Here is a 23,350-nt window from a genome sequence, read left to right on the forward strand (position 1 = left end):
AGTAGATGCCGCGTGCAGATAGTTCGCGTGGCCATGTATAGGGTCGCGTGCGTGGCGCGAAGGGATTATTGTCAACAATGGTTGATGTCGCGGAAGTGAAGATGTGGCGGAGGTAGCAAGAAGCGCAGAATCGTGATCCTGTCGAGAATTGCCGACGCTAGGCAATTACCCACACTCAGAAAAGAAATCAGAAGACCTCCAGATCTTCAAGATGCGGCCGTGTTCTTAAGGATGCGGTCATGTGAAAGAGACGGTCTCGTCTGGCTTCGCGTTGCGGAGGACAAGCATGTCTCAAAAGTCCTCACCATTTCTCGTCTACGCGATCTGTGTATCGCGTCTGATGGACTACTACCTTACCTTGACGCTTCCACCTCACCATACATCGCCACAAAGCACTATCGCGTAGACATATGTACGGCACTTAGTAACATATCTATAGCACTGTAGAAGCCTGCTCCAATCGTTCGACATCACATGCCCAAGTGTATCTGCCCCCAGCACTACATTGTCATCAACACTGCCACAATACGAGCCAACACGAGGCTCCCCATGATCTTCTCAGCGACCAAACTATCTGCTGCAGACTTCTTCGTGGTAGTCGCTGTTGGCGAAGGCCCAGTGGACGATACTGAAGGGCCACTGGCAGCGGTCAAGCGAGCGGGCGAAACACCCTTACTACACGAGATCGTCTGTGTACCATCTACTACGAGCCCAGAAGATTGTGCTGTGAGTGTCAGACCATCAACGGTGACCTGAGAGCCACCAACAGAGATTGTTTGGCCATCCACGATGTAGACTCCTGATCGACCCGGAATGGGTGTAGCAGTGAACACTTGTCCATGCTCAGTGAAGACAACAGGAGTCGCTGTCATACCAACAGCGAATGTAGATACCGGATCTGTTTGTGTGCCATCCACTACGACGCCGTTCGATCTGTAGGTCAGAGTATGGCCGGAGAGAGTTATTGGTGCACCGCCAGAAACTAGTGTACTACCACCGATAATCACTTCGGTCGTACGCGGGCCATTCGTACCGGTAATGACAGTTTGTGACGCAGTAAGTGTGGAAGGGCCAAGTGTCACCAATGCGCCAGTAATGGATGGGCTGATTGACGAGAGGGCTGTGGTCTGCTTGCCATCAACCACGATCCCAGCAGAGCCAAGACTCAAAGTATCTCCATCGATCGTCACTGGAGCGCCGCCCGAGATAAGAGTACTGCCGGCGACTATGGCTTCGGTAGCAAGTTTGCCGTCAGCACCGGTGACCACGGATCGAGAGGCCGTCAAGGTAGATGAGCCGAGCGTGACAACAGACCCAGTGATAGCTGATCCAGCGTTCAAGGTAGAGATCGTGGCAGTTTGGCTGCCATCAATGATGATGCCGTTCGAGCCCAGGGACAGAGTATGTCCACTCACTACTGCTGCGGACTCACTTTGCGTCAATACCGTGCCAGCTAAGATTACTTCGGTCGTCCTCTGCCCATTGCTACCCGTGACGACTGTCTGTGAGGCGGTGACGAGCGCCGAACCGACTGCCAGAAACGTACTAGACGGAGCTGCGTTTGTCGCTAGTGCTGATATTGCTTGCGTGGTCGATCCACCCCCGACAACACCGCTCGATCCAAGAGACACTACTTGCCCATTGATCGTCGCTGCCGCACCCCCTTGAGTAGTGGTGGTACCACCAATCACGGCCTGTGTGGTGAGCTGGCCATTACTGCCTGTAATCACGCTTTGTACAGCAGTCAAGCTCGAGGTGCCAACCTGAACGACTGCTCCTGAGGCTGTCGCAGCGGCGAGGACGCTGACGGCTTGGGTAGACGAGCCTACGATCACGCCGTCGGATCCCAGGGATATGGTCTGACCGTTGATGGTTGCTGCAGCACCACCTTGTGCGATCGTGCTGCCTCCGATAATAGCTTGCGTAGTTGCTTCACCATTGCTGCTAGTGACGACTGTCTGCACCGCAGTCAAAGAGGATGAGGAGCCTACACTGATCACAACACCAGAAAACTGAGCAGCAGATGAGCCAGATCCAATGGAAGCAGCGGGCACGACTGTGGCTGCAGCACTTCCAGAGCCAATAACCACGCCTCCGGTCGAGCCAGCACTGACGGCTTGCCCACCAATAGATAGCGTCTGACCAGCTGTTAGAGTTGCCGTGACACCTCCGTTTGCCACCACCATCGCGGAAGATCCTGTTGCCTGTGTAGCCACGACCGTGAAAGCCGAAAAACCGACGGAGATCGTTGATGGGTCGAGAGCAGCAGAAGATGCGCCATTACTACCAGATCCAAACCCAGAATTTGCACCAGAACCTTGAGATGCGGCGGCATCGCTATTATCAGATGACCCTGAATTCGAGCCGGCGCCTTTAGAACCTGCGGCTCCAGTATTACCAGATCCTTGCGAAGTAGCTGGGTTGGTTGCGGTAGACAAGGCCTGGCTGAGGATAGATCCAGCAGCTCCAAGATTGGCACTACTACTCTCTGCCGCGCCTGAGCCTGCACTCGTACCGGGGTCTGCCACTCCGGAATTGGCTCCTGATGAACCAGCACCACTGTTGCCTGGGTCGGCATTTGCTGTCGAGCTCGCTTGAGCTGGCTGAGTAGAAGGTGCAACAGACGTAGCTATTCCGGTGGCAGTAGGTGAATTATTGTTCACCGTGCTAGCGGGACTAGCGGCGGTGGTCGTCTGCACGCCAGCAGGGCCAGAAGGACCATCGGTGGTCGTCTGTGCGGTCAGCGCTTTAGGCGGGTCGTACTATGTCACAGACAGTCAGCAAGACATATACTCGCAGGAAGCGCTTCAGCTTACCAGCCCATCCAAAGCTACGGCACAGGTAGCCCAAGCTGCATCCATCTCCCTGATCTGCGTCGGTACCACGAGCAAAGGATAGTACGCCCAATCAACGATAGTGTCGCAAGGTTGCGTGTCCTTTATCTGCTGTCCGTTGACCCAATCGCCATTGAGGGCGTCCGGCTCGGCTACACCAGGCCGAGGCCTATGACAGGCATTATTGCTGACCGCAGTATTGAAAGCACTGAACGGTAAATTAGGCAAGAGATTCGCGAAGTCGAACGAGTAGCCGTAGTCAGCACAATCCTCGCCGTGGGCGCGATTGACGGAAAAGACTTGGCTTGAGGCCACAGTGACCACACTTCCTGCATGCTGCCCGCCGACATAGCCGCATGAGTTCGAGGCATAGGCTGTCTTGAGGGAGATGTATGCTCGATTCTGATAGAGGGTCGTGCTGGCGGTAACGACGTAAGGGCCTAGTGACATTTGCATGAGTCGCCGTATCGTCTCACAAGTCAGTCTGGATGCGACATACCACTATCTGTTGTCGATGTGTTGCCAATGAGATACGGGCAGTTGACATAGCTCTCACAGATGCCACCAATATCTGCTCCGATAGCCGTGTAGGGTGCTGTTGTAGGGCCCAGAGGGCATGTTGTTACAGGGCCACCAGTCTGCGCACAGTAATTGCGAGAAGCATTCGCAGCGACCGGAAAGTACAGAAGCTGGACCTATGCAGGTGTCAGGGAGGGTTGAGCATAGACTGTGGACCGTAAGTGACTTACCTCTCCACCATAAATGGTGCAGGCGCCGCAGGTCGAACCTTCAACTGTTCGATTACAGATGAAGGTCTGGTATGGAGGCATAGTCCCGATGTCTGCTTGCACAATCGCTGATGAGTCTTCGAATAAGAGGTCCCCATCGATAGAATAGTGGGTTAGTGAGTATACAGAAGTTGTGGGATACGTGAGCTTATTTGTGAACACGCTCCCGGGGTATGCGGTGTTATTGAAAGTAATAATTGCAGGCGAAGGAAGTTGCGCGGACCCGAAGGATTTGACGGAAGTCGATGACAAGTGAACGAAAGTCACGGCTGTGGCTTGTGGTGGCAGGAAGATCGTGGTCTGCGCGGCTAGCGCTGCACTGTTGTACGACGAAGAGCTGCTGATGGAAGCAGAGTATAGACCATTGCAGTCAGAGGGATTGATGCTGCACGTAGGTGTCGCTGGAAGTCCCGTTCGCGTGTACATCTCCCATGTGGTGGAGTTGGTTCCTGATGCCTGCGACGATTATCAGTACCCTACTTTAGTGCCGCTTCTAATCTAAACATACGATAGGCGTGAACGTGCCAACCAGGCGAGGATGCGTATCGCATCCCCCTAATGTCGTCGTGGTCGCTGTCCAATTCGTGTATGTGAAGTACTCCGTTGAGGTAGTGATGAATCTAGAGACATTGAGAGCAGCGCTACCCCATGCAGCCCACGATGCCTGACATGCACTTGCATAAGCGCTTCCGCTGTCTGTAATCGACAGAGAGGTGTTTCGAGAGACGATGGCATTGGCGCTCTTCGTGAGATTGAGGGACGACGTAGGTGGCCTTGTGATTGTGGTTTCTATTACGGTATGGGAAGAGTTAAGAGCTGTCGTGGATCCGAGGCCATCTGTGGACTTCAAAGAGGCCATTGATAACCTCGTGCCGGCCGAGACAATGGAGATGTGCGAGACCAGTATGGTCGAAGTGTTAGCGACAGGCAGAGGTGAATTAGCGGCAGTAGGATTCCCGGAAGCGAGCGAGGAAGGACGCAGGCTGCTAGGAATCGTAGTACTGGACAAGCTACTATTTGCTCCATGATCGCTGGTCGATGTCGACAGGCCGCCCACTGTCTGGACCGTCGCAGACGATACGCTCGTCGTGCTGTTGGTAGGAAGAGAGGAGATCGATACAGATGAAGAGCCAAGCCCCTGCAAGATGAGTGTGCCTAGATTGCCAGAAGATGTGCTAGAGCTCGATGTATAGACATTGGAATATATCGATGAGGTCGAGGCCAAGAGCAGGCTCGTCGTCGTGAAGAGACTCGAGCTCGAGAGCAGGCTGGAGGTCGAGGATGAGCTGGGTGTCGAAGAAAGGCTCGAGATTGGGGAAGAAATAGAAGTCGAAATTGTCGGAGTGCTTAGTGAAGAAGTAGCAGTATACAGCGGGCTGCTTCTGGTCGTCAGTACCGCGCTCGAATTTGAAGAGACGGTATCACTCGTTGTTGTGTTGATGGAGCTTGTCATATTAGTATATATGCCAATTGTAGTGTCGCTTGATATGGCGGCAACGAGGGCCGCCGTCCCAAGCAGGAGTAGTGACTGTGAGACCATCATTGTGATACCAGGTTTACATGCAAGGAAAAGTGACGAAAGGAAAGTAGAGACATGTTCTGTGCCACAAAGTATAATACTTGAAGGTCACGAAGCTCTATTCCCAGCCGATTAGCAGGGCCTGGCTGACCGTACCTGCAGGGTGGCGGAGCCGTAGCAGAAGGTTCTGCGTTGCTGGCGGCCTAAGTAGACAGCGTTATGATACTATTTCTCGACCAATGGCAGAGCAAGAGTCCATAAGCCGCCGTACATTCGAGGCGAGATCGCGCTGCTAGAGGTGCGCGCAATGTCCTTGGCGGCACGCCTAGGGAGTACCGCAGAGGCTTGCTAATACATCTCACCCTCACAAGACTGAGGAGTAGACCATGAGATCCAAAAAAAATTGCGCGGAGTCTCCTGTGTACATGTCAAGCCGCATGAGAGCCTTCTGACAGGTATGGTATGAGTTGGGCTCGTCGCAATGTGACCAGTGTCTGTTTGTCGCGCTTCAGGCGTCCAAGGGTCTTTTTGTGGCGGCAATGTGCTCTCCGCAGCGCAGAGGCAGCTTGTCCCTAGCTAGATCTGGATGTAAGTCCTCGGGAGGCCTGGAAGTGGGAAAATGAGCTTCATGGCAGGACATTATTGTCATAGGATCGATATTTTGGACGCGGGCGTGGTGTGTGAGGTGAGACCTTGTGGCTACCATACATGGTGAGTTCAAAAGGCTCGATCGTATAGCAACGCTGTCTGCGATCACACCACAGATAGATTGTGGTGGACTCCAGCTTGTTGAACGGGTCATACTTGTTAATCGCTACATAATGGAAGGACAGTGGTAATAGTAAGTGAGATTCTCTGGAAAGGCTGCACGTCCAACGCAAAGCCACCGGACTGGGCTCCGGCCTCTCGGCTCTCGGCTCGGTACGTCACCGACGCGTCTTTCGACACGACCAGATCACTACAGCCTCACTGCGGCCTCACTTGGCAAAGCAGATTCACAGCCTGACGACAACCAAGCACCGACTGGGGCTCCGTGAGTGAACGCGCGACTGATGACTGCTCACACAATATGCGGTGACGACGAAGTAGGTGGTAGACTCGGACCGGACTCTTAGACACGCCACATGCGACAGGTCGCATAAATACAGGCCGACAGATTTCCTGGAGCGACCACACTGTACGACACCACCGGACCTTCACCACTGCTGCTGTTGCACGACAGCAGGTGACTCCTCAACATCACTAGCGGCCCGAACTTCGCCACGCTCGACGTGCGGTGTAAAGTGCGCTGGTGTCCCTCCGCCAACATGGCCAACCTCGCACCAAATGCGCCTCGGGAGGACGTCGAGGAGGAGTTGAGCTTCACTTCTGTACTGATCGAGAGTCTGGATCAGGGCGCAGACGATTACGCCACTAAGGTAGAAGAGCTTGAGGAGACGCAACGGCAACTTCAACGAAGGCTCGACACGCTGCCCGATAGCTCGAGGCCGGCGACCAGTGAAGACATGAATGCTCAGCAGTATGGCTATGGATGGGGTCAGGCGACAGTGAATGGAGCGCCAGGCAACAGCGGAGGTCACGCGTACCCTCAGAATGGCTACGCTCACTCACTCAGTAGACCTTCATTGAGTTCGGCTAACGGCACAAAACGTTCACGGCCACAGGATCTCTCGTTTGAACACTACCACGAACACCCCTCGAAACGCCTCACGCCTGAACCTTCAAACAGCTCCGGCTCCGGCTCCGGCTCTCCAGACGCCGTCGATTTTGATAGCTTCATCAATAGTGGCTCAGCGACACAGCCATTCGGTAACTCGGGGTACCAGTCTTTCGATAACTCGCGATACCAGCAACAAGTCCAGCAGCAGCAGGAGATGTACAAGCGCAAGCACGAGCAAGAGCATGCCAGTGAGCAGCTTGCTCGCTCCATGAGCCATCCCTACAGCAGGCCCTTGTCTACCATGCCATCATCGTCGCGACCTGGCGTACAAACCACGATTGGATTTAACGGCATGTTCCAGAGGCCACCCCCTCCTCCGCCAAAGCCTGAACAAGTCTACAGCACGCCACAGTATAACCATATGAGCACGCCGCAGTATCAGCCATACCAACAATCGCACCAGCATGTCAAGCCCGAGCCAGGCTCGTCTAGGCAACAGCTTGTGACTCGACCACGTCCTTCTACTGGTGATGTGGTGGACCTCACGGGCAGTGATGATGAGGAGGACCTGGAGGAGATTGCGCCTGCAAACTTCACACCAAGTCATCGACCTGTCCGACCCGTCGAGCATCAGCCGTACGCCTCGACTCCACAGCAATACGACATGCCCGGCAGCTACCCATCTCCATATACCGGTAGACCACCGCCACTGCACTATGCTCAAGGTGTATTTGGCACACAGGCAGCCGGCTCTACTTACAACACCGTCACTGCTTTACAGAATGCCTACGCCGGGCTAAAACAAGCTAGCAGTAGCTATCTGAACGACGATCTCAACAACCTCAATATGCTCATCAATGGCTCAAGATCAAGACCTTACGGTGTCGATGAAGACGATGACTTGGTGTACAGTGGTTCACGCCCGCTTGGTGCCTATGCAGGCCAAGCAGACCTGTTCCAATCACGATATAACGAAATCTATGATAACGATCCTACGAAGACTAAAGAAGAAATCAACGCTCTACTGGAAAATATCCGGCCTGATGAGGAGATGCCTCAACACTTGCGCATTCAGACGCCAGAAGCTCTGACCATCACTCTGCACAAGTACCAGGAGATGGGTCTGACATGGCTAAGGAATTGTGAAGAAGGCTCGAACAGAGGCGGCATTCTTGCAGATGACATGGGTCTAGGTAAGACCATTCAGCTCATATCTTTGCTTGTTACGCACAAGTCCGAAGATCCTCGGTGCAAGACCACCCTCATCCTGGCACCCGTTGCGCTTCTGCGCCAGTGGAAGCAGGAGATCGAGGCGAAGGTGAAGACGAGCTTCAGGCACAGACTGACTGTCTTCATCCACCACGGACCAAGCAAGAAGAAGAGCTTCGCCGACTTGCGCCAATACGATGTAGTCATCACGACCTACGGTTCTCTAGCTTTCGAGCTGAAGAAGGTCGAGAACTTCCACAATCGTCGTCGTACTGAGCCTCAGGCTCGCCCGAACTCGAAGGAGCAATGTGCGATCCTGGGCGAAGACGCGCAGTGGTACCGTGTTGTGCTTGATGAAGCACAATGCATCAAGAACAAGAGCACGCAGACTGCAAAAGCAGCGTACATGATCAACGCTAAATATCGGTTCTGCATGACCGGCACACCCATGATGAATGGCGTCGATGAATTTTACTCACTCGTCAAATTCCTACGGGTCAAGCCATACAGTGTATGGGAGAAGTTCAGGCAAGACTTTTCACAGCCCTTGAAGTCCGGTCGGGACGAGAGCAGGGCACAGTCCATGCAGAGGTTCCAGGCTTTGTGCAAGGCTGTGATGCTTCGTCGCACGAAGAAGAGCAAGTTCGAAGGTCGCCCCATTCTGACATTGCCTGAACGTACGACCGAAATGGTCAATCCCGAGTTCAGCGAAGCGGAGCACGATTTCTACAAGCACCTTGAGACTCAGACACAAATGACATTCAACAAGTACTGGGAGGCGGGTACAGTCGGCAAGCAATACACTCAGGTGCTGGTGCTGCTTCTGCGATTGCGCCAAGCAGCATGTCATCCACACCTGATCAAGGACTATGCCATCAGTGCTGTGGCTGGTGTCGAGCAGGCAGATCTCGTCAAGTTGGCGCAGAGTCTGGCACCAGATGTCGTGCAGCGCATCCGTGAGAAAGAGGGCAGCTTCGAGTGCAACATCTGCATGGACGCCACGCAGAATCCGGCCATCTTCATCCCTTGCGGCCACGATGCTTGCAGCGAGTGCTTTGCACGGATTACTGATCCTGCTAATGCTATCGCTAATGGTAATGAAGATGGCGGCACCAAGGCAAAGTGCCCTAACTGCCGCGGTCCGATTGATAGTAAGCAGATCACGGACTTCGCCAGCTTCAAGCAGGTGCATCAACCCGAGCTGCTCACCGAGGCTGAACGCAAGGAGCTGGAGGGTGACGATGATTCGGAGACTGAAGTGGGTGATGAGAGCGATGATGAAAGGGACGATGTCGAGGACAGCGAGACGGAGAGCGAGGTGGAAGATGTCAAGGTCAATCGGAGAGGTGATCTAAAAGGCTTTGTTGTGTACGGGGACGGCGAAGACGAGGCTACCGATGATGATGAAGAGGAAGAGGATGACTACGTGCATGTCAAGGGTGCAGATGCAGAAGACTACGACCTCGAGGACCTCAACAACGTGGGCGGTCCAACTCAGGCTAATGGCAGCAAACCGAAGGCTCGAAAATCCAAGCCGGAAGCTGAGAAGCCCAAGAAGATCAAGAAGTCTAAGAAGAGCAAGGGCAAGGGCAAAGCAAAGGGTAAGAAGCCTGACAAGGTGACCACTCTCGCCGACCTTAAGCGCCTTGGCTCTCGAAACATCAAAGCGCGTCAAGCCTATCTCCGCCGCCTCCGCAAGGACTATGTAGGCTCGGCCAAGATCGACAAGAGCATCGATACTCTCAAGAGTATCATGGCCGTGAAGAATGACGACACAGACGACAGCGGCAACGGCCTAGAAAAAGTCCTCATCTTCTCCCAATGGACGTCCCTCCTCGACCTCCTCGAAATCGCCGTCGACATGGAAGGCTGGAACTACCGCCGCTACGACGGCAGCATGAACGCGAAAGATCGCGCCGACGCCGTCGACGAATTCAAGACCAACGCAAACCTCCGCATCATGCTCATCTCCCTCAAAGCAGGCAACGCCGGTCTGAACCTGAACATGGCAAGCCAAGTCATCATCCTGGATCCCTTCTGGAACCCTTTCATTGAGGAGCAAGCTATTGATCGGGCGCATCGGCTCGGTCAGATGAGGGAGGTCAAGGTCCATCGAATACTGATCAAGGAGACGGTGGAGGATCGCATTTGTGCTATTCAGGAGAAGAAGAGGGAGTTGATTGGGGAGGCGCTTGATGAGAAGGCTGGGAACTCGGTGAGCAGACTCGGAATGCAGGAGTTGGCTTACCTCTTCGGTGTTACGGCGAATCCGAATCAGACGGTGAGGTATCGGCCGCAGGGTCAGAGATGAGGAGCGTGAGTTACGAGTGGAGGAGATGGCATATCGACTCCGCACGGCGAGCTTTCCATATCGTCAATGTGCTTTCTGAACCAACGTTTCGGCCGGGTATTGTTTCAAGTGGCGTTAATTACACGGGTTGGAATGTCGCCATGGACGGAGCATAGATACCCAGCACGGCAGCCTTGTGGCGCTCGAGAGATAGCGATGAACTTTCACGAGAACGTGCAATGAGCACATGCATCAATCTTGCACAAGGAATTATAGATAGCGTATCCTTAGTAGGTCTTCTAGACCAGTGTATATCACGACTTCGCACATCTAGGTCCTTCAAATCTCGTCCACTACGCATGTCTCAATGCCTGACCAGCTTATTCAACCTCCTGATCTCGGTCCACCTTGACAAGTTGGCGAGCTCCAACAGATTCACTCTCCGCATTTTGCCGGAAGGATTCCCAATGATGACCGGCTTCCATTCAGGATCATCTGCGCCTGGACCCCATGCCACAGATCCCTTCCTTGTCGCTCGATCGAAGACTCCGTTCGGAACGACCTGGACTTCTCTGCACCGAAACATTACGCACATGAAGAAGACGGTGATGATGAGCAGGATACCGGCCACACACGCCACGGCTACTTGTGCGCCAAGGGCACGTGTGATAATGCCGGAGACACCCGTTGCTGCGGCAGCGAAGAAGAAGCCGAGACTTTGGGCGGCGAAGAAGCCAGCGCAGACACGTGGGAAGGAGGAGTAGTTCGTTCTTCTGCGGCGGGTGATTTCCGTCATGGACTGAAGGCGGTGTTTTGTGTTGACTCCTGGTTGGAGGTCGCAGGTATCGAAGACTTCCATGATCAGACCCACGCATTCAGCTATGGCGAGGTTCGAGAGAAAGCCGACTAGTCCGCAGAATATTGTAGGACTCGACCAGTTTACTGAAGGTCCTGGCGCAGTCAAGGTATAGGCCAGGGCGGCGAAAGGCAGGAGTAGCGTGAAGATGCAGCGGCGTATAAGGTGCGAAGACCAGGTCAGACGTGGTGCTCGCATGGTCATACTGTCTGTCCGTTGTGGCGTAAAGCGTGAGCGAGAGAGTAGTGAAGCTTTGGCCAATGGAACTGCAAGCAGGGCACCAACGGCCAGGGAGAGGGCAGCGAGGCCAACGTACTGGGGTTGCCAGCTGTAGTCGCGGGACAGTAGGGCGCCCAGAAGCTAGAACCGTGACAACAGTCAGTAAGCTGAGACAAGAAGGTGTATTGGAGGGGACTGACCAGTATGACCAGCGTCACTTGCGCATAGATCCACCCAATGTAAAGCATGAGCACGAAATATCCTGGCTGCCTGACCATCCTCGTGGTCAGTATGATTCCAGCCCAGACCTCTTGCCACCAATACTTCGGGCCCTCGTTCGAGATATGTAATTTCACTTCACCACGCGCCACTCTCCGCTTCAACTTCTCCGGTTCCGACTCATCGAAGAAGTGCGCGATACTGCGTCTATACGGCGCTCGTCTGGTCTCCGGCGTGACGACGTTGACCAGCAGGAAGAAAGCCAGCAGTATAACCACAATGTAGAATCCCCAGCTCGGATCAAGAGACGAGATGATACAGGCACCAATGCAAAAGCCAATCGATATACTGCCGACAAAGCAGAAAGACCAGATGCCCAGCCAGATCCCTACGCCACCTCCTTGACGGCGGACATCGTCCGAAACCACAACTTCTTGATGTGGCGCCTCTGACATCAAGGAGCAGCCGAAGAGGTCGAACAAAGTGGGAAGCTGATTTATGTTCGCGAAGCCCATTGCGAGACCTGTGGCAGCCCGAGGTATGAGGAGGCCGCAGCGAAACAGGGGGTTGTTTGGGTCGCGGAAGGTGGAGACGGCCAGAGCCTGTGGGAATTGGAGGGGTAGCATGAGGGCAAAGGCGAGGAGAGTGTATGGTTTGCGCCCATGAAGCAGAGGTAGAGGCCAGAAGATCAGTGTTGTCAAGCCGAGGCCGAGGAATAGTCTGTAGCACTTGTCAGGCAAGCGACTCATGTTGATATGAGTGAACGGGCGACTTACAGGACATTGCCCAGGATGACTCGGTGATTCATGTCTTGGATCTGGTATTGGATCCTGGGCACCTCACCAGCCTGTACGCAAAAGTCAGCACTTTCATGCCTCGTCATTCGGGCCATCCGCATTGGCCCATGTGTGTACGGCATAGGAGATGGACGGCACTCACATAGATGCCAGCAATCAAACCAATGAACGCCGTGTTCACACAGACAACAGTTGCAGCCAACCTCTTCCGCTCCTTCGTCCACTCCCTCGCAATTGGCGCTCGTCGATGGTATCTGCCTAAGGAGAAGCCCTGACCCTCATTGAGAGAGATGTGTTTTCTGCGAACAGGATGCTTTAGACTGAGATTCTGGCGCGAAGGAAGCAAAGTTGCTTGGGGAGGACCACTAACCTCACGAGTTCAGTTTTAGTATCTTGGCTTACACTTGGCGGGCGTATCACGGCGCCAGCAGCTGCTACGCTTCGCCGAAGAGGAATCGCAGGTGATGCTTGTGGGTATGTAGGTGGTGGGAGTTGGTGAGGCACTGACCTGGTGTCTGTCACGGAAGACATCTTGCGTGTCTTGTCACGATGATCGGTCTCGGGGTGGCGGTAGTATGCTGTGTCGAAGAAGTCGGAGACGTGTGGATGGTAGTCTGGTTTGTTCTTGCGCTGTACCACCGGACCCGGAGCAATGTTATCGTGGGGTGCAATTGGTAGCTCGTCATCGATCGGAGCGTGCTCGAGCAAGGTCAACTCGCCTTTTGGCAGCTTCCTAGACTTCTTTACTGGGGCCGGTGCACGACTAGGGGCGATTCTGGCTAAATCAAACAAGCCTCTGTCATTCTGTGGCACTCGGGATGGTGGCAGAGGCGGTAGCGATTTGTCGAATGACAAACTCTTGTCGTGCGCGATGCTCTGCCGTACACCAGGCTGACACGCAATAGACTCTCCATCATCGTGGTAGAAGTCTGATGCGGCACCATGGTGACCATAGGCCGTGGCAGCATTGCTGACTGACTTTGACTTAGCCAGTGACCGACCACCCACGCGTGGCAGTGCGCCAAGAGATCTTGGTTTTGACGCCTGAGCAGCCAGAGCCTTGTTGTAGGCAAAGTCGCGCACAATCGAATCAGCAGAAGCAGCTTGATAGAGCCTTGGCGGGGTTCGAGTGAGAGAATGATGGCCATCATCACTTGAGGTCTCGAAGCTTGCTCTCTGCATAGAAGCACGCTGCGAAGCTACTGCTTTGCCACGTTTCGTATATTGGCCGCTGACAATGGGCTGAGCACTTGACTTGGCGCTTTTTGTGAGCATCGTTGTTGCAGCGCTGGCGCTATGCTCTCTGGTGTGCATAGTGGAGCGATCGTCATGAGGACCAAGATCAGAGTCAGATGATGATGAGGAAGGTCCAGACTCGTGCGGAGACAGTTGTAACGGCCCATCTCGTGGCACACGGAAACTTGCGCTGCTCCTTGGGACTGCCGCGTTGGCTTTTTTCAGAGCAGTGGTCGCACTGTCCAGCACATGCGCGACATCATCGGTTCTGCCATCGTGAGCAGCATCTCTGGCCACTTGCAGTGCATCTTCCATCATGTTCTCCATGCCAGTGATAGCACGACTAAGAGAGCGACTTACTCGTCGGAGACCACGCCATTGAGATGCAACAGGTTCCGGCTGCCTCAAAATCGCTTTTGGTGATAATTGTGTAGGGCGGCGCTGGGCATCATGACGTATAAGGTCATTAAGTTGTTCTATACCTCGCGCCGGAGGTTCTGTGTCCCTAGTCTGCGCGGCTGTGTTGTCTGGAGAAGTAGACGCTGACGAAGCCATGAGGTGAGAAGGCATATCATAAAGCGTCTGCTTTCTCGCGGGTGGTGGCTTCGTGAATGCCGTAGTCCGCTTGGCAGGTGGCTTCGGCTTGGACAGCATAGTACCTCTACGAGGCTCTCGGACTTGTGAAGGATCTAAAGGACCATAGTCAAGTCTAATCTCTCTTCGCCTGTCCATCGTGTGTATCACAGGCGCCGGCTGTGCTGGGCTTTGATCTCGAGTCCATTCCGGTGGTGCGATAGACCACTCCGATGGTATAGCAGGTGGTATGCTTGTGCGTGATATGAGACGTGGTGCTGATATATCCGCATTGCTGGCACGACCTAAGCACTCGTATGACGAAGCACCCGTCCTTAGCAAGGACGGCGGTAGTATATCTGTAGTGGGCTGCGATGGTGGATGATTATGATCAGATGATATAGTTGTACTGTACTCGGAAGTAGTGTAATCGTCCAGATGTTTCGACTTCATAGCTTGCACGCTGAAATGTCGCTGCTCCGCATCACGAGCCTGCATCCGTCTTGCATGGCCGTGGTACTCGGAAGATAGAGACAGAACTCTCCGTTGCTCTCTACTCTTTGGTCGGTCGCCAAGGGTGGGATCTGAGCCGACTGGGCGTAGAGACAAGTCATTGCCAAGAGATTTGATAGTTGCTCGCCTTCCAGGGGCTGGTTGGCGTGAAGTGTTTGGCTTCTCCAGACTGCTCTTACTCTCGTCGAAGCTGCCAGGAATACTTATGGACTGTATTGGTGCCTCATCTCGCAACCATGGCAGCTTCTTTCTTGTCAATCCTGGACCACCATAACCAGCTTGTGCATTTGCAGCCCTTTGATTGAGTCCAGTATCGTGTCTTCGAACGACCGAGCTTGCGTTGCTAGGATTGCGAAGTGGAGAATCTTGCTTGCTCGTCACACGTCCCTGGGCTTCGGAGGTGATGTTTATGACCTGACCTGGGATGGTAGGAGACGACATGCCCATAATAATAGGTGAGGCATCGATAGGTGGCGAGGCCAGAATTTGCGTCTGGCTTTGGCGAAGAGCGGATGGTGATGATGAGAAGATGGCGTGCTTCAAGCACTTTTCTGCGACACTGTAGCGAGCGAGATGACGGCAACGGCCAGCGCTGGTCTTGTGTCAAGTAGCAGCGAGTGGCAGGGTGTTGCGGAATGGTAGTACATATATCTGCCATCGAGGCTGATGTTGATAGTCTCTATGTGCGTCATCATGTCCGACAAACAGAAGGAGCTGCTTTTCTCCTGCTTCATCAGCCTCAGATTCGGCAGGCCGTCCTGCGGAAAATGCGCGTTCTGTACCTGGTCAAGAACATCTCATGGTAAGAACGCCCGTATGCGAATATAAAAGGACGCCACGACCGCGGCGAGGTAGCTCATTGCGTCCAGACCGATTGTTCGACATCCCATGAGAATGTCCTTTTGTTTCATTTCATCATACCAGTATGTGCATGCCACGGATTCATCTTCCACTACTCTTCATATCTGACCTTGCCCTCCGAAACATCAGGATAAACATCAAATCTCCTCTGCGTATAGATCGGGACCCCCTTCCTCACCTCCTCGATCCTCTCCCCATTCAGCTCAGCATAAAGAATATCTTCCTTCTCCTCCAACTCTCCCAAGATCTCCGCGTTAGGATCAACAACCATGCTATGTCCCCAAGCATGATACTCGGCCTGCATGTCCCTGGCAGGCGAGCATAAGCCCACGTATACCTGATTATCCATAGCTCTCGCCCTTGCCTGAAGCTCCCAGTGCAATTTCCCTGTTGTGAGATTGAAGGCACCAGGATAAAGGAGCAGGAAAGCACCTTTCCGTGCGGCAATCATGGCGAGTTCCGGAAAGCGCACATCGTAGCATATAGCCACAGCAATCCTGCCGTACTCCGGGAGGTCTATTATGGTGACTTTGTTACCTGGCGAGAGGACGTCACTTTCCCGAAAGGTGATCTTTCCTGGGATATCGATATCGAAGAGGTGTACCTTCCTGTGGGTTGCCAACAGCTTTCCGTCAGGTCCAAATGTGAGGTTCGTGTTATAGTACTTCTTCGTCTCCTCCCAGTACTCTGGTATACTGCCTCCTACCAAGAACGCCTTGGCCTCCTTCGCCATCTCGCTCAAGGCATGGTATGATGGAGACTGCTCTTTTGTGGGAGGTGAGGGTAGGAGTGTCTCGGAGTACTTGGCGAAGTACTTCACGCCGTACGGACTGTTGAAGCATTCTGGGAGGACTACAAGATTCGCGCCTGCCTTTGAGGCTTCGAGGACTTTTTGGCGGGCGTGGGAGAGGTTGGCATGCTTGTCGGCGCCAGAAGCAAGTTGGATGAGGGCAAGCTTCAATGGCTTCTTTAGCAGCTTGGTTGCCATGTCGAACGAGACTGTAATGGCTGAGGTGGATCGATCGACCGTGGCATCTGGTAGTGCACGTAGTAGAAGAGGGACAGAGTCAGGACTGTCATGTACTGGAGACCATGGATGCGGTCATTGTGGAGCAACGATCATCAACATTGCATGTGACAGTATACTGTACATATATTGAGTGGTATAAATCACGAGTGTCCCGACTCAAAGGCCCAGCAGCAAGTCGTCTTGAATCGCTACTTAGCACAAATAATAGTAATAGTAATAATGCAGACCACACATACGTGTGCTCCCATACCATCCAACTCAGGCCCCAGCTGTCGATATATGAGTACCACAGCGGCTCAAAAGAAAACACCGAAACACCATCGCTCACAACGCAGACCAGATCCATTCGCACTTTTCGCACTTTTCGCTTTTTCCACACTTCACTTCCACTGCGCTCCCGAAACATTCCATAATTCAGATCTTTCTCGTTCTGAAGGACCAGTCAAGGCCTCCAGGTCGCTCCGTAAAACTCCATCCCATGCATAACAAACCACAAGCTAAAGAAAGCTATCGTGCAGGACTCCGCAGTCGTCTCAGGAGGTCGAGAAAGGGGAGACTGGCTCCGTGCTCTCGAGTGGTGACTCTAACGCGGCATTCGTGTGCGTTGACGTCCCGTTGACGACGGCAGCAGGAGATGCCAGCTTCTCCTTCTCATCACTCCCTCCATCCATCCTCCCGCCACCATTAGAGCTAGGAGCCTGCACCATGACGATAGTAGTGTTCTGACCTCCCGCAACAGAGGCACGTTGAGCCGCGACTTCAGGCGGCGTGTCCTCGTTCTCCTCAGGGATCGGGGCACAATACTCCTTAAGCACTTTCTTTAGCTGCGGCCGGCGGATAGGCTTGGATCTGTCATTCAACATGTCAGTACGGTACTCCTACCAGGATTCGCGAGGCTTGTTTTGAAAACATACAAGAAGTAATTCATGCCCGAATCATAGCAGTCCTTGATATTGCTCTCCTCCGCGAAAGCAGTGAGCGCTACAATGGGAGCTTGATATCCGATCTCTCTGATCAGCCTCGTGCTTGTCAGACCATCCACGTTCGGCATTTGAACGTCCATGAATATGAGGTTGTAGGGCTGCACACCAGTGCTCCCATCCCCTTCGGAGGCTGCCATCGACTCTCGCACACGATCCAGAGCTTCCTGACCATCTTTGGCGACCGTGACGTCGTAGATATCCTCGAGCTTGAGCATGCGGAGCACGACTTCCTGATTCACTTTGTTGTCTTCGGCGACTAACACACGGATTCTGCCACCACGCGTGGCCTCTGCAGTCATCTTCTCCATGGCCGCTGGTTGCGAGCCAGGGCTTTCCATTGGCTGTGAAGCGGCGAAGAACGGCTGGCTGAAACCGACAAGTCGTGGCTGAGATTCATTGGTGACGGGTGCACCGGGGTTGCTCGTACCGTTCGTGGAGGCCGTTGCAGGATCGGTTGTGGTAGCCGTGTGGTTTTTGAGGGCAGTACCATCATGTTCATCAGCTAGATGCCTACTCCGTCGATCCCGAGGCGTGTGTGTATGCGAAAGCCCATCTGCATCCTCCGATCGTCGCGCGGTATCTGTCAGATCTACAGCTGAGGAGGCAGTACTGTCCGCTCTGCTTTGAATATGTCGGATTGGTATCTGCATCCAGAACGTCGATCCCTCCCCTACCTCGCTCTGCACGCCCATCGATCCTCGCATCAGACTTGCTAGTTGCGTGCAGATCGATAGACCAAGTCCAGTGCCGCCGTACTTCTTGCTCAGTCCCAGATCACCTTGCACAAATGGCTCGAAGATCTTGTCTAGTAAATTTTCAGGTATGCCTGGTCCCGTGTCCGTGACCTCGAACTCAAAGTTAAGGAATCTTCCAGGCGGAGGCGAAGGCGCGCGCTCGTGATTAGTCGCATGCGCCATGCCATAGGGCTTGTCCTTCGCGTTGATCGCATTCGCCGTACTGATAGCGAGACTTGCATCGGAGCCCTTATGCCTGGAAGACCGCTGTCTCGACTGTCTCGAGTTCAAAGAGCCCTTTCTCGATCCAAGATCCGGTAGCTCAGGCAAGCATCGAATCGTGACGATTACGGACCCACCAGAGGGCGTGAACTTCAGAGCGTTGGACACCAGATTAATCACCACCTGTAGAATCCTGTGGATGTCGCCCCATAATATCATATTCTTCACTCTGCCAGTGCCAGCAGGCCCAAATTCCTTCTTCTCCACATGCATCTCGTCATGCCCATGTACCTCACCCTCGCCCTCCACTCCTCCCACACCCTCGAAAAGAACCTTCAACCCAATACCTCCTTCACGAGCCTGCTTATCGAAAATAGCCAAGAGCTGACTACTGACTTCTCGCAGCTTGAACTCCTTATCATCAAGCGTAAGATGCTGCCCGACCTGATTCTTCGAGAACGTCAACAGATCGGTAAGCAGGTTCAGGAGCAGGTCGCCACTCTTGTAGATGATGCCGAGACTTCTCTTCAGCCTCATAGGATCATCTTCTTGCATGCATACAGCGCACATGCCCAGGATACCGTTCAGTGGTGTCTTCAGCTCATGTGATATATTCGCTATGAACAACGTCTTGCTCTCGTTCGCGGCCTCGGCGGCTTTCTTGCTGAGTTCGAGCTCGGCAGTACGTTGTTGTACCCGATCCTCGAGACGCTCGTACTGCATCATGAGTTCATCGGACATTTCGTTGAAGGTCGATGTGAGATCGGTAAGTTCATCCTTGATGCAGGTCTTGCGCTCTTTGACCTTGCCAGGGATTTTGAAGACCCGTTTCCGTCTCGCTTCGCGCCGACGTTCCTTCTCCTCGACCTGCCGTTTTCGCCAGTTGGAGACAGGATTGCTAAAGCCTTCTTTGCGGGCTAGAGCTGCATCTGCAGCTGCAGCATCTGCACCCGATTCGACGACCTCGCCGTTCGCTCCGTCCCGCAAGCCCGCCATACCAGATCTGAGTGAATCCAAGCTCGACCGACTAAGCGTCGCATTCGGTGGTTCCATGGACCGTCTTGTCGCTTCTCGCAGCCTCCTGATCGGTAAGCTAAAGACATGCGCGAGAGGGAAAGCAATAATGGCCATAAGCGCCGCAGTCGCAAAGACACAAGCCAGAAGGATATCTCGCAGGCGATTAATCGGCTGCCATACTTCTCCCCGAGACTGCTCCACGATGATGGCCCAATTGACAATCTCCTGCTGCGGCAATGCGTACCCCACTGAGACTTTTTGCCCATTCTCGTTCTTTGCTTTGAGCATGGCGCCAGAGTTGTCGGACTGACCAGTCTGGTGCGTGAAAGCTGACACGACGACTGGATATTCACCAGCGCTGAAAGGAGCATTCGTAGTCCCATAGACATGATCCGGGTGCCTTGTCTTGTCTGACGGATTGAGCGGGTACACATACTGCACCTTGAAATCACTACCATCGTTTGAATTGTACAGGAAACCACCCGGAAACATATTCGAGGTGGCGGCCGGCCCGATCAGTAGAGTTTCGCCAGTATTTTCGAGTCCCTCGTTCGAAGATAAGACGCTCTGAATCAGGGAGCCGTCCATGACAACAGTGATCCAGCCAAGTATGTCGGTAGCACTAGTATTATTGACAATCGGCATCGTCATTGAAACCAGCGAAGAGCTGTCATTTAAGATCAAAGGTCCCATGAGCATGGTCGAGCTAGGACCAAGAGTCTGACCTCCATACTTGGCTTCCGGAATATTCGTTGTGCTGTTGTAGTACTCAGTGATGTACGTCAGGTTCGGGTAAAGCTGTGGTGGATATCCAAGATCGAGATCGCCACAATTTCCATCGCCAAGATAAACAGGTTTGCCATCTGGGCAATTGTAAGGAAGTCGGATGGTGTTATTCATTGACGAGCTCGAAGTGTTCAGGAGGGAAGCGATCGTGCCCTGGCTGCCATCGGGTGGAAAGACCCTGCTCTGCAGCAGAAGTGATTGCCCAACGGAACTACCGCCGCTGACAGCGTCCGACATATCACCTGATGCCCTAATCCAATTCGACTCGCTGTTATTGCCCTCATTATAGCGTTGTAGCGCGCTCTGTATCAAAACCCGGGTAGTGATGAAGTTGGCAGACGTCTGCATGAGGTTGAGGTTGCTGGCCAGCTGCGCAGCTTTCAAGGCCGCGGTCAGGGAAAGTCGTGAGGAGCGGATGCTGAGGACGAAGTTGTGGTTGGAAACCCATGTTGCTACCGAGACGACGGCCAGGCCGATCAGGGAAGAAAGCAGGATGAGTAGACCCAGCTGTGCTCGAATGGATATCCTCATCGCTCGGTGGTCTCGGGCCCGCCCCGGTGGTGGTGGAAAGCTCTCTGCCTCAGGTATACCAGGTCACCGAAGCCTCTCTTGCGAAGCTGATATCCTTCTCCCACGAGACACAATATGTCCACTTCCTCCCTCTCGCCTTACCCAATCGCTTGGCTTGCTCGGCTGCAGCGTTTAGGGACGCGAGCCAGCGTAGGAAAGTCGCCGAGTGTTCGCGTGTAATTCATGCCCGTCCTCCTCTCAACAGAAGTTTAACCGTGTCGCCGAAGAACATCGAACAAAGGAATGTCGGAGAAGAAGAACAAGAATCAGTAGGTCGTGTAGTAGTAAGCACAGGACTTGCACGCGATCTTCGACCTGGCCAGGTGGAAACGCACAGGGAACGAGTAGTGTTACTGGCGACGCTAGCCGAGCGTCAAATGCAAGCCGTCTGCACCTGGCAATATTAGGCGGAGTATCGACTCGTGTAGAACTATAATAATTCTTCCTTCGCTAAAACACAGTAGGGTATATCAAGAATCATAGGTAGATTGATAGGATCTATACAGCTCAGGATGAGACAACACAGTAATACTGGTGGCGTGAGATGTACAATGCAACTCCTGGCCATCGATCATCTCACCGGCTATGAAGGAATGCACGGCCAAGGATGAAGTCGCGAAAGAAAGCAAAACGGGGCGCGGAAGTAGCTTATTACGCTCTGATCCGCATTCGCGTGGCCATGGATCGCACGATCGAACCACCCCTTATCACCCGTGTCGGATCGTCACCACCGCCCTCGCCACTGATGTGAGTCCAAAGTGCTACAGATCTAGATCATCAAGACCTGACCCAAACATGATCTGCGCCGAGCTGTTCCAATCGTCAATTATGTTCCAATGCCATGAGCAAGCTAGTGGAGCACGAGAGTTTGGGTAGCCTCGTGGTTCCCCACAAAGCTCTCTACTTGACTTTGGCGCGACGGATTTGCCGCTGTAAGGTTTGAGGCAAAATTTCGTACAGCTTCGGTGGATCGCGCAAGAATTAATACGGCATTGTCTCAAGCTGGATGGTATATCAGAATGCTCTGGAGTCGGCAGACCTCAGCGGGTTATGCATACTGACTTCAATAGTACAGTCTGTGTTGGTGACTGTCGACTACGGATCGTGGCCTTGTGCTCTTCGGACAAAGAAGACGCTTGTTGCACATCAGACACAGAAGCGTTTACGACGTCGCTTAGAGGTGCATGCGTCACTGGACAATATGAAATCAGGATAGACTGTACGGATGGTGACAGAATCACGTCGGCTTTGGCTCTCGATTTGCTCGACGAACAACCTGAGCATTCGAAGCCGAGGACTCGCCGTCTCGAGCAAGAACACTTGGTATTGTCGGTAATGGCCCTACAAACACCTTCACTCCACCCTCATCCTCCCCCTCCTGGCCCGCAGCTCCTCCAACCTCCTCCCATCCTCCTCAAATCCCCTCACCAACCCCCTCTGCTCCTCCTTCCTCTTCTCCCGGTTCTGAAATCTATAAAAGTCCTCACCAACCTGCTTCCTCTCCCTCTTCTTCTTCTGTCGCTCCCGCTCCGCAGCCTCCTCAGCAACAAGTTCTGCCGGCTTCTGCTTCGCTCCCCTCGTCACTGTGACGAAACCGTCCTCGTCTGGCACTGCTCTGAGACGAGCGAGCTCCTTATTCCGCGCGTCATCCTGGGCGTTGAAGGCTGAGATGAAGGTATCTACGCTCTCTTGTAGGGTTGCTGGGTCTGGGTAGCGCAATGTGTGGTGTGCAAGGTAGCGTGCTGAGCCTAGTGGTCTTGCGTCTTCGTCTCCTGCAGAAGCAGGTGTGTCCCACATGATGGTCCTCCCACTCTTGACCGCTTGTTTCGCAGCTCGTAAAGCGAGTTCAGCGCTCTCTTTGTCCACAAATCTCACTACCGCCGTGCTCCCACCCGGATGAAGTTCTCGATCCCATACTTGCGGTAGTTGTCCGACCTCCACCACTTCGGCCTCTCCACCTCCCTCGAACTCCAGCCCACGCTTCCGCTTCTTCCCTCTACTTTGCGTAAGAGGCGCAGCGATGCCTTTGCTGGTTCTGATACCACCCTCGAACCTCACTTCTTCCAGCCTTCCACCACCAAGCTGTTGCGAAAAGAGCACCTTCAGAGTCGCAGCTGTCGCGTCGAAAGGCACATTTACGCAGAAGACTTCTCGTGGTGTGCTATCTGTTGGCAGCTTTGGCGCATTGAGTCGGAGGTAGAGATAGTGCTTTGCATCGACCGGGTAAGATGGTGTGGTCGGAAGTGTTAGAGGGAGGACCACGAAGTCGTTGACACTTATTGGGACGGTCGCTTTGAGTTTGGTAGGCATGACATTATCTGGAGGAGGTACGGGTACCATCGTGCCAGCCGTGACCTTGCCTGACCGACGAACTGGTAACTCTGAGTTGATTCTCTTCGCATGTGAAGAACATTACTGGACGAAATTATCCGGC

General features: G+C 53.6%; 6 protein-coding genes across 6 annotated transcripts; 1 reads left to right on the forward strand and 5 right to left on the reverse strand.

The window, feature by feature from the left end:
* Nucleotides 1-500: 500 nt before the first annotated feature.
* LTS14_006002 (uncharacterized protein) lies at nucleotides 501-4,481 on the reverse strand (the record flags this gene model as incomplete). The annotated part of the gene is made up of 5 exons (XM_064838700.1): nucleotides 501-2,762; nucleotides 2,817-3,274; nucleotides 3,334-3,529; nucleotides 3,584-4,078; nucleotides 4,131-4,481. 5 exons carry the CDS (start codon nucleotides 4,479-4,481, stop codon nucleotides 501-503), a joined length of 3,762 nt encoding a protein of 1,253 aa, XP_064693525.1.
* A 1,967-nt stretch (nucleotides 4,482-6,448) lies between these two features.
* LTS14_006003 (uncharacterized protein) lies at nucleotides 6,449-10,321 on the forward strand (the record flags this gene model as incomplete). The annotated part of the gene is made up of 1 exon (XM_064838701.1): nucleotides 6,449-10,321. The coding sequence occupies one exon, from the start codon at nucleotides 6,449-6,451 to the stop codon at nucleotides 10,319-10,321; it is 3,873 nt and encodes a 1,290-aa protein (XP_064693526.1).
* Nucleotides 10,322-10,664: 343 nt separating this feature from the next.
* On the reverse strand, nucleotides 10,665-15,160 carry LTS14_006004 (uncharacterized protein; the record flags this gene model as incomplete). The annotated part of the gene is made up of 5 exons (XM_064838702.1): nucleotides 10,665-11,516; nucleotides 11,576-12,314; nucleotides 12,371-12,441; nucleotides 12,534-12,761; nucleotides 12,794-15,160. The coding sequence occupies 5 exons, from the start codon at nucleotides 15,158-15,160 to the stop codon at nucleotides 10,665-10,667; spliced, it is 4,257 nt and encodes a 1,418-aa protein (XP_064693527.1).
* Nucleotides 15,161-15,665: 505 nt separating this feature from the next.
* Nucleotides 15,666-16,680, reverse strand: NIT3 (Omega-amidase nit3; the record flags this gene model as incomplete). The annotated part of the gene is made up of 2 exons (XM_064838703.1): nucleotides 15,666-16,609; nucleotides 16,659-16,680. The coding sequence occupies 2 exons, from the start codon at nucleotides 16,678-16,680 to the stop codon at nucleotides 15,666-15,668; spliced, it is 966 nt and encodes a 321-aa protein (XP_064693528.1).
* Nucleotides 16,681-17,137: 457 nt separating this feature from the next.
* On the reverse strand, nucleotides 17,138-20,877 carry SLN1 (Histidine kinase osmosensor; the record flags this gene model as incomplete). The annotated part of the gene is made up of 2 exons (XM_064838704.1): nucleotides 17,138-17,453; nucleotides 17,519-20,877. 2 exons carry the CDS (start codon nucleotides 20,875-20,877, stop codon nucleotides 17,138-17,140), a joined length of 3,675 nt encoding a protein of 1,224 aa, XP_064693529.1.
* Nucleotides 20,878-22,269: 1,392 nt separating this feature from the next.
* On the reverse strand, nucleotides 22,270-23,256 carry LTS14_006007 (uncharacterized protein; the record flags this gene model as incomplete). The annotated part of the gene is made up of 1 exon (XM_064838705.1): nucleotides 22,270-23,256. The coding sequence occupies one exon, from the start codon at nucleotides 23,254-23,256 to the stop codon at nucleotides 22,270-22,272; it is 987 nt and encodes a 328-aa protein (XP_064693530.1).
* Between the last annotated feature and the right edge of the window lie 94 nt (nucleotides 23,257-23,350).

This window comes from Recurvomyces mirabilis (genome assembly GCF_035927965.1).
Source record: "Recurvomyces mirabilis strain CCFEE 5264 chromosome Unknown scaffold_15, whole genome shotgun sequence".
NCBI lineage: Eukaryota > Fungi > Ascomycota > Dothideomycetes > Mycosphaerellales > Teratosphaeriaceae > Recurvomyces > Recurvomyces mirabilis.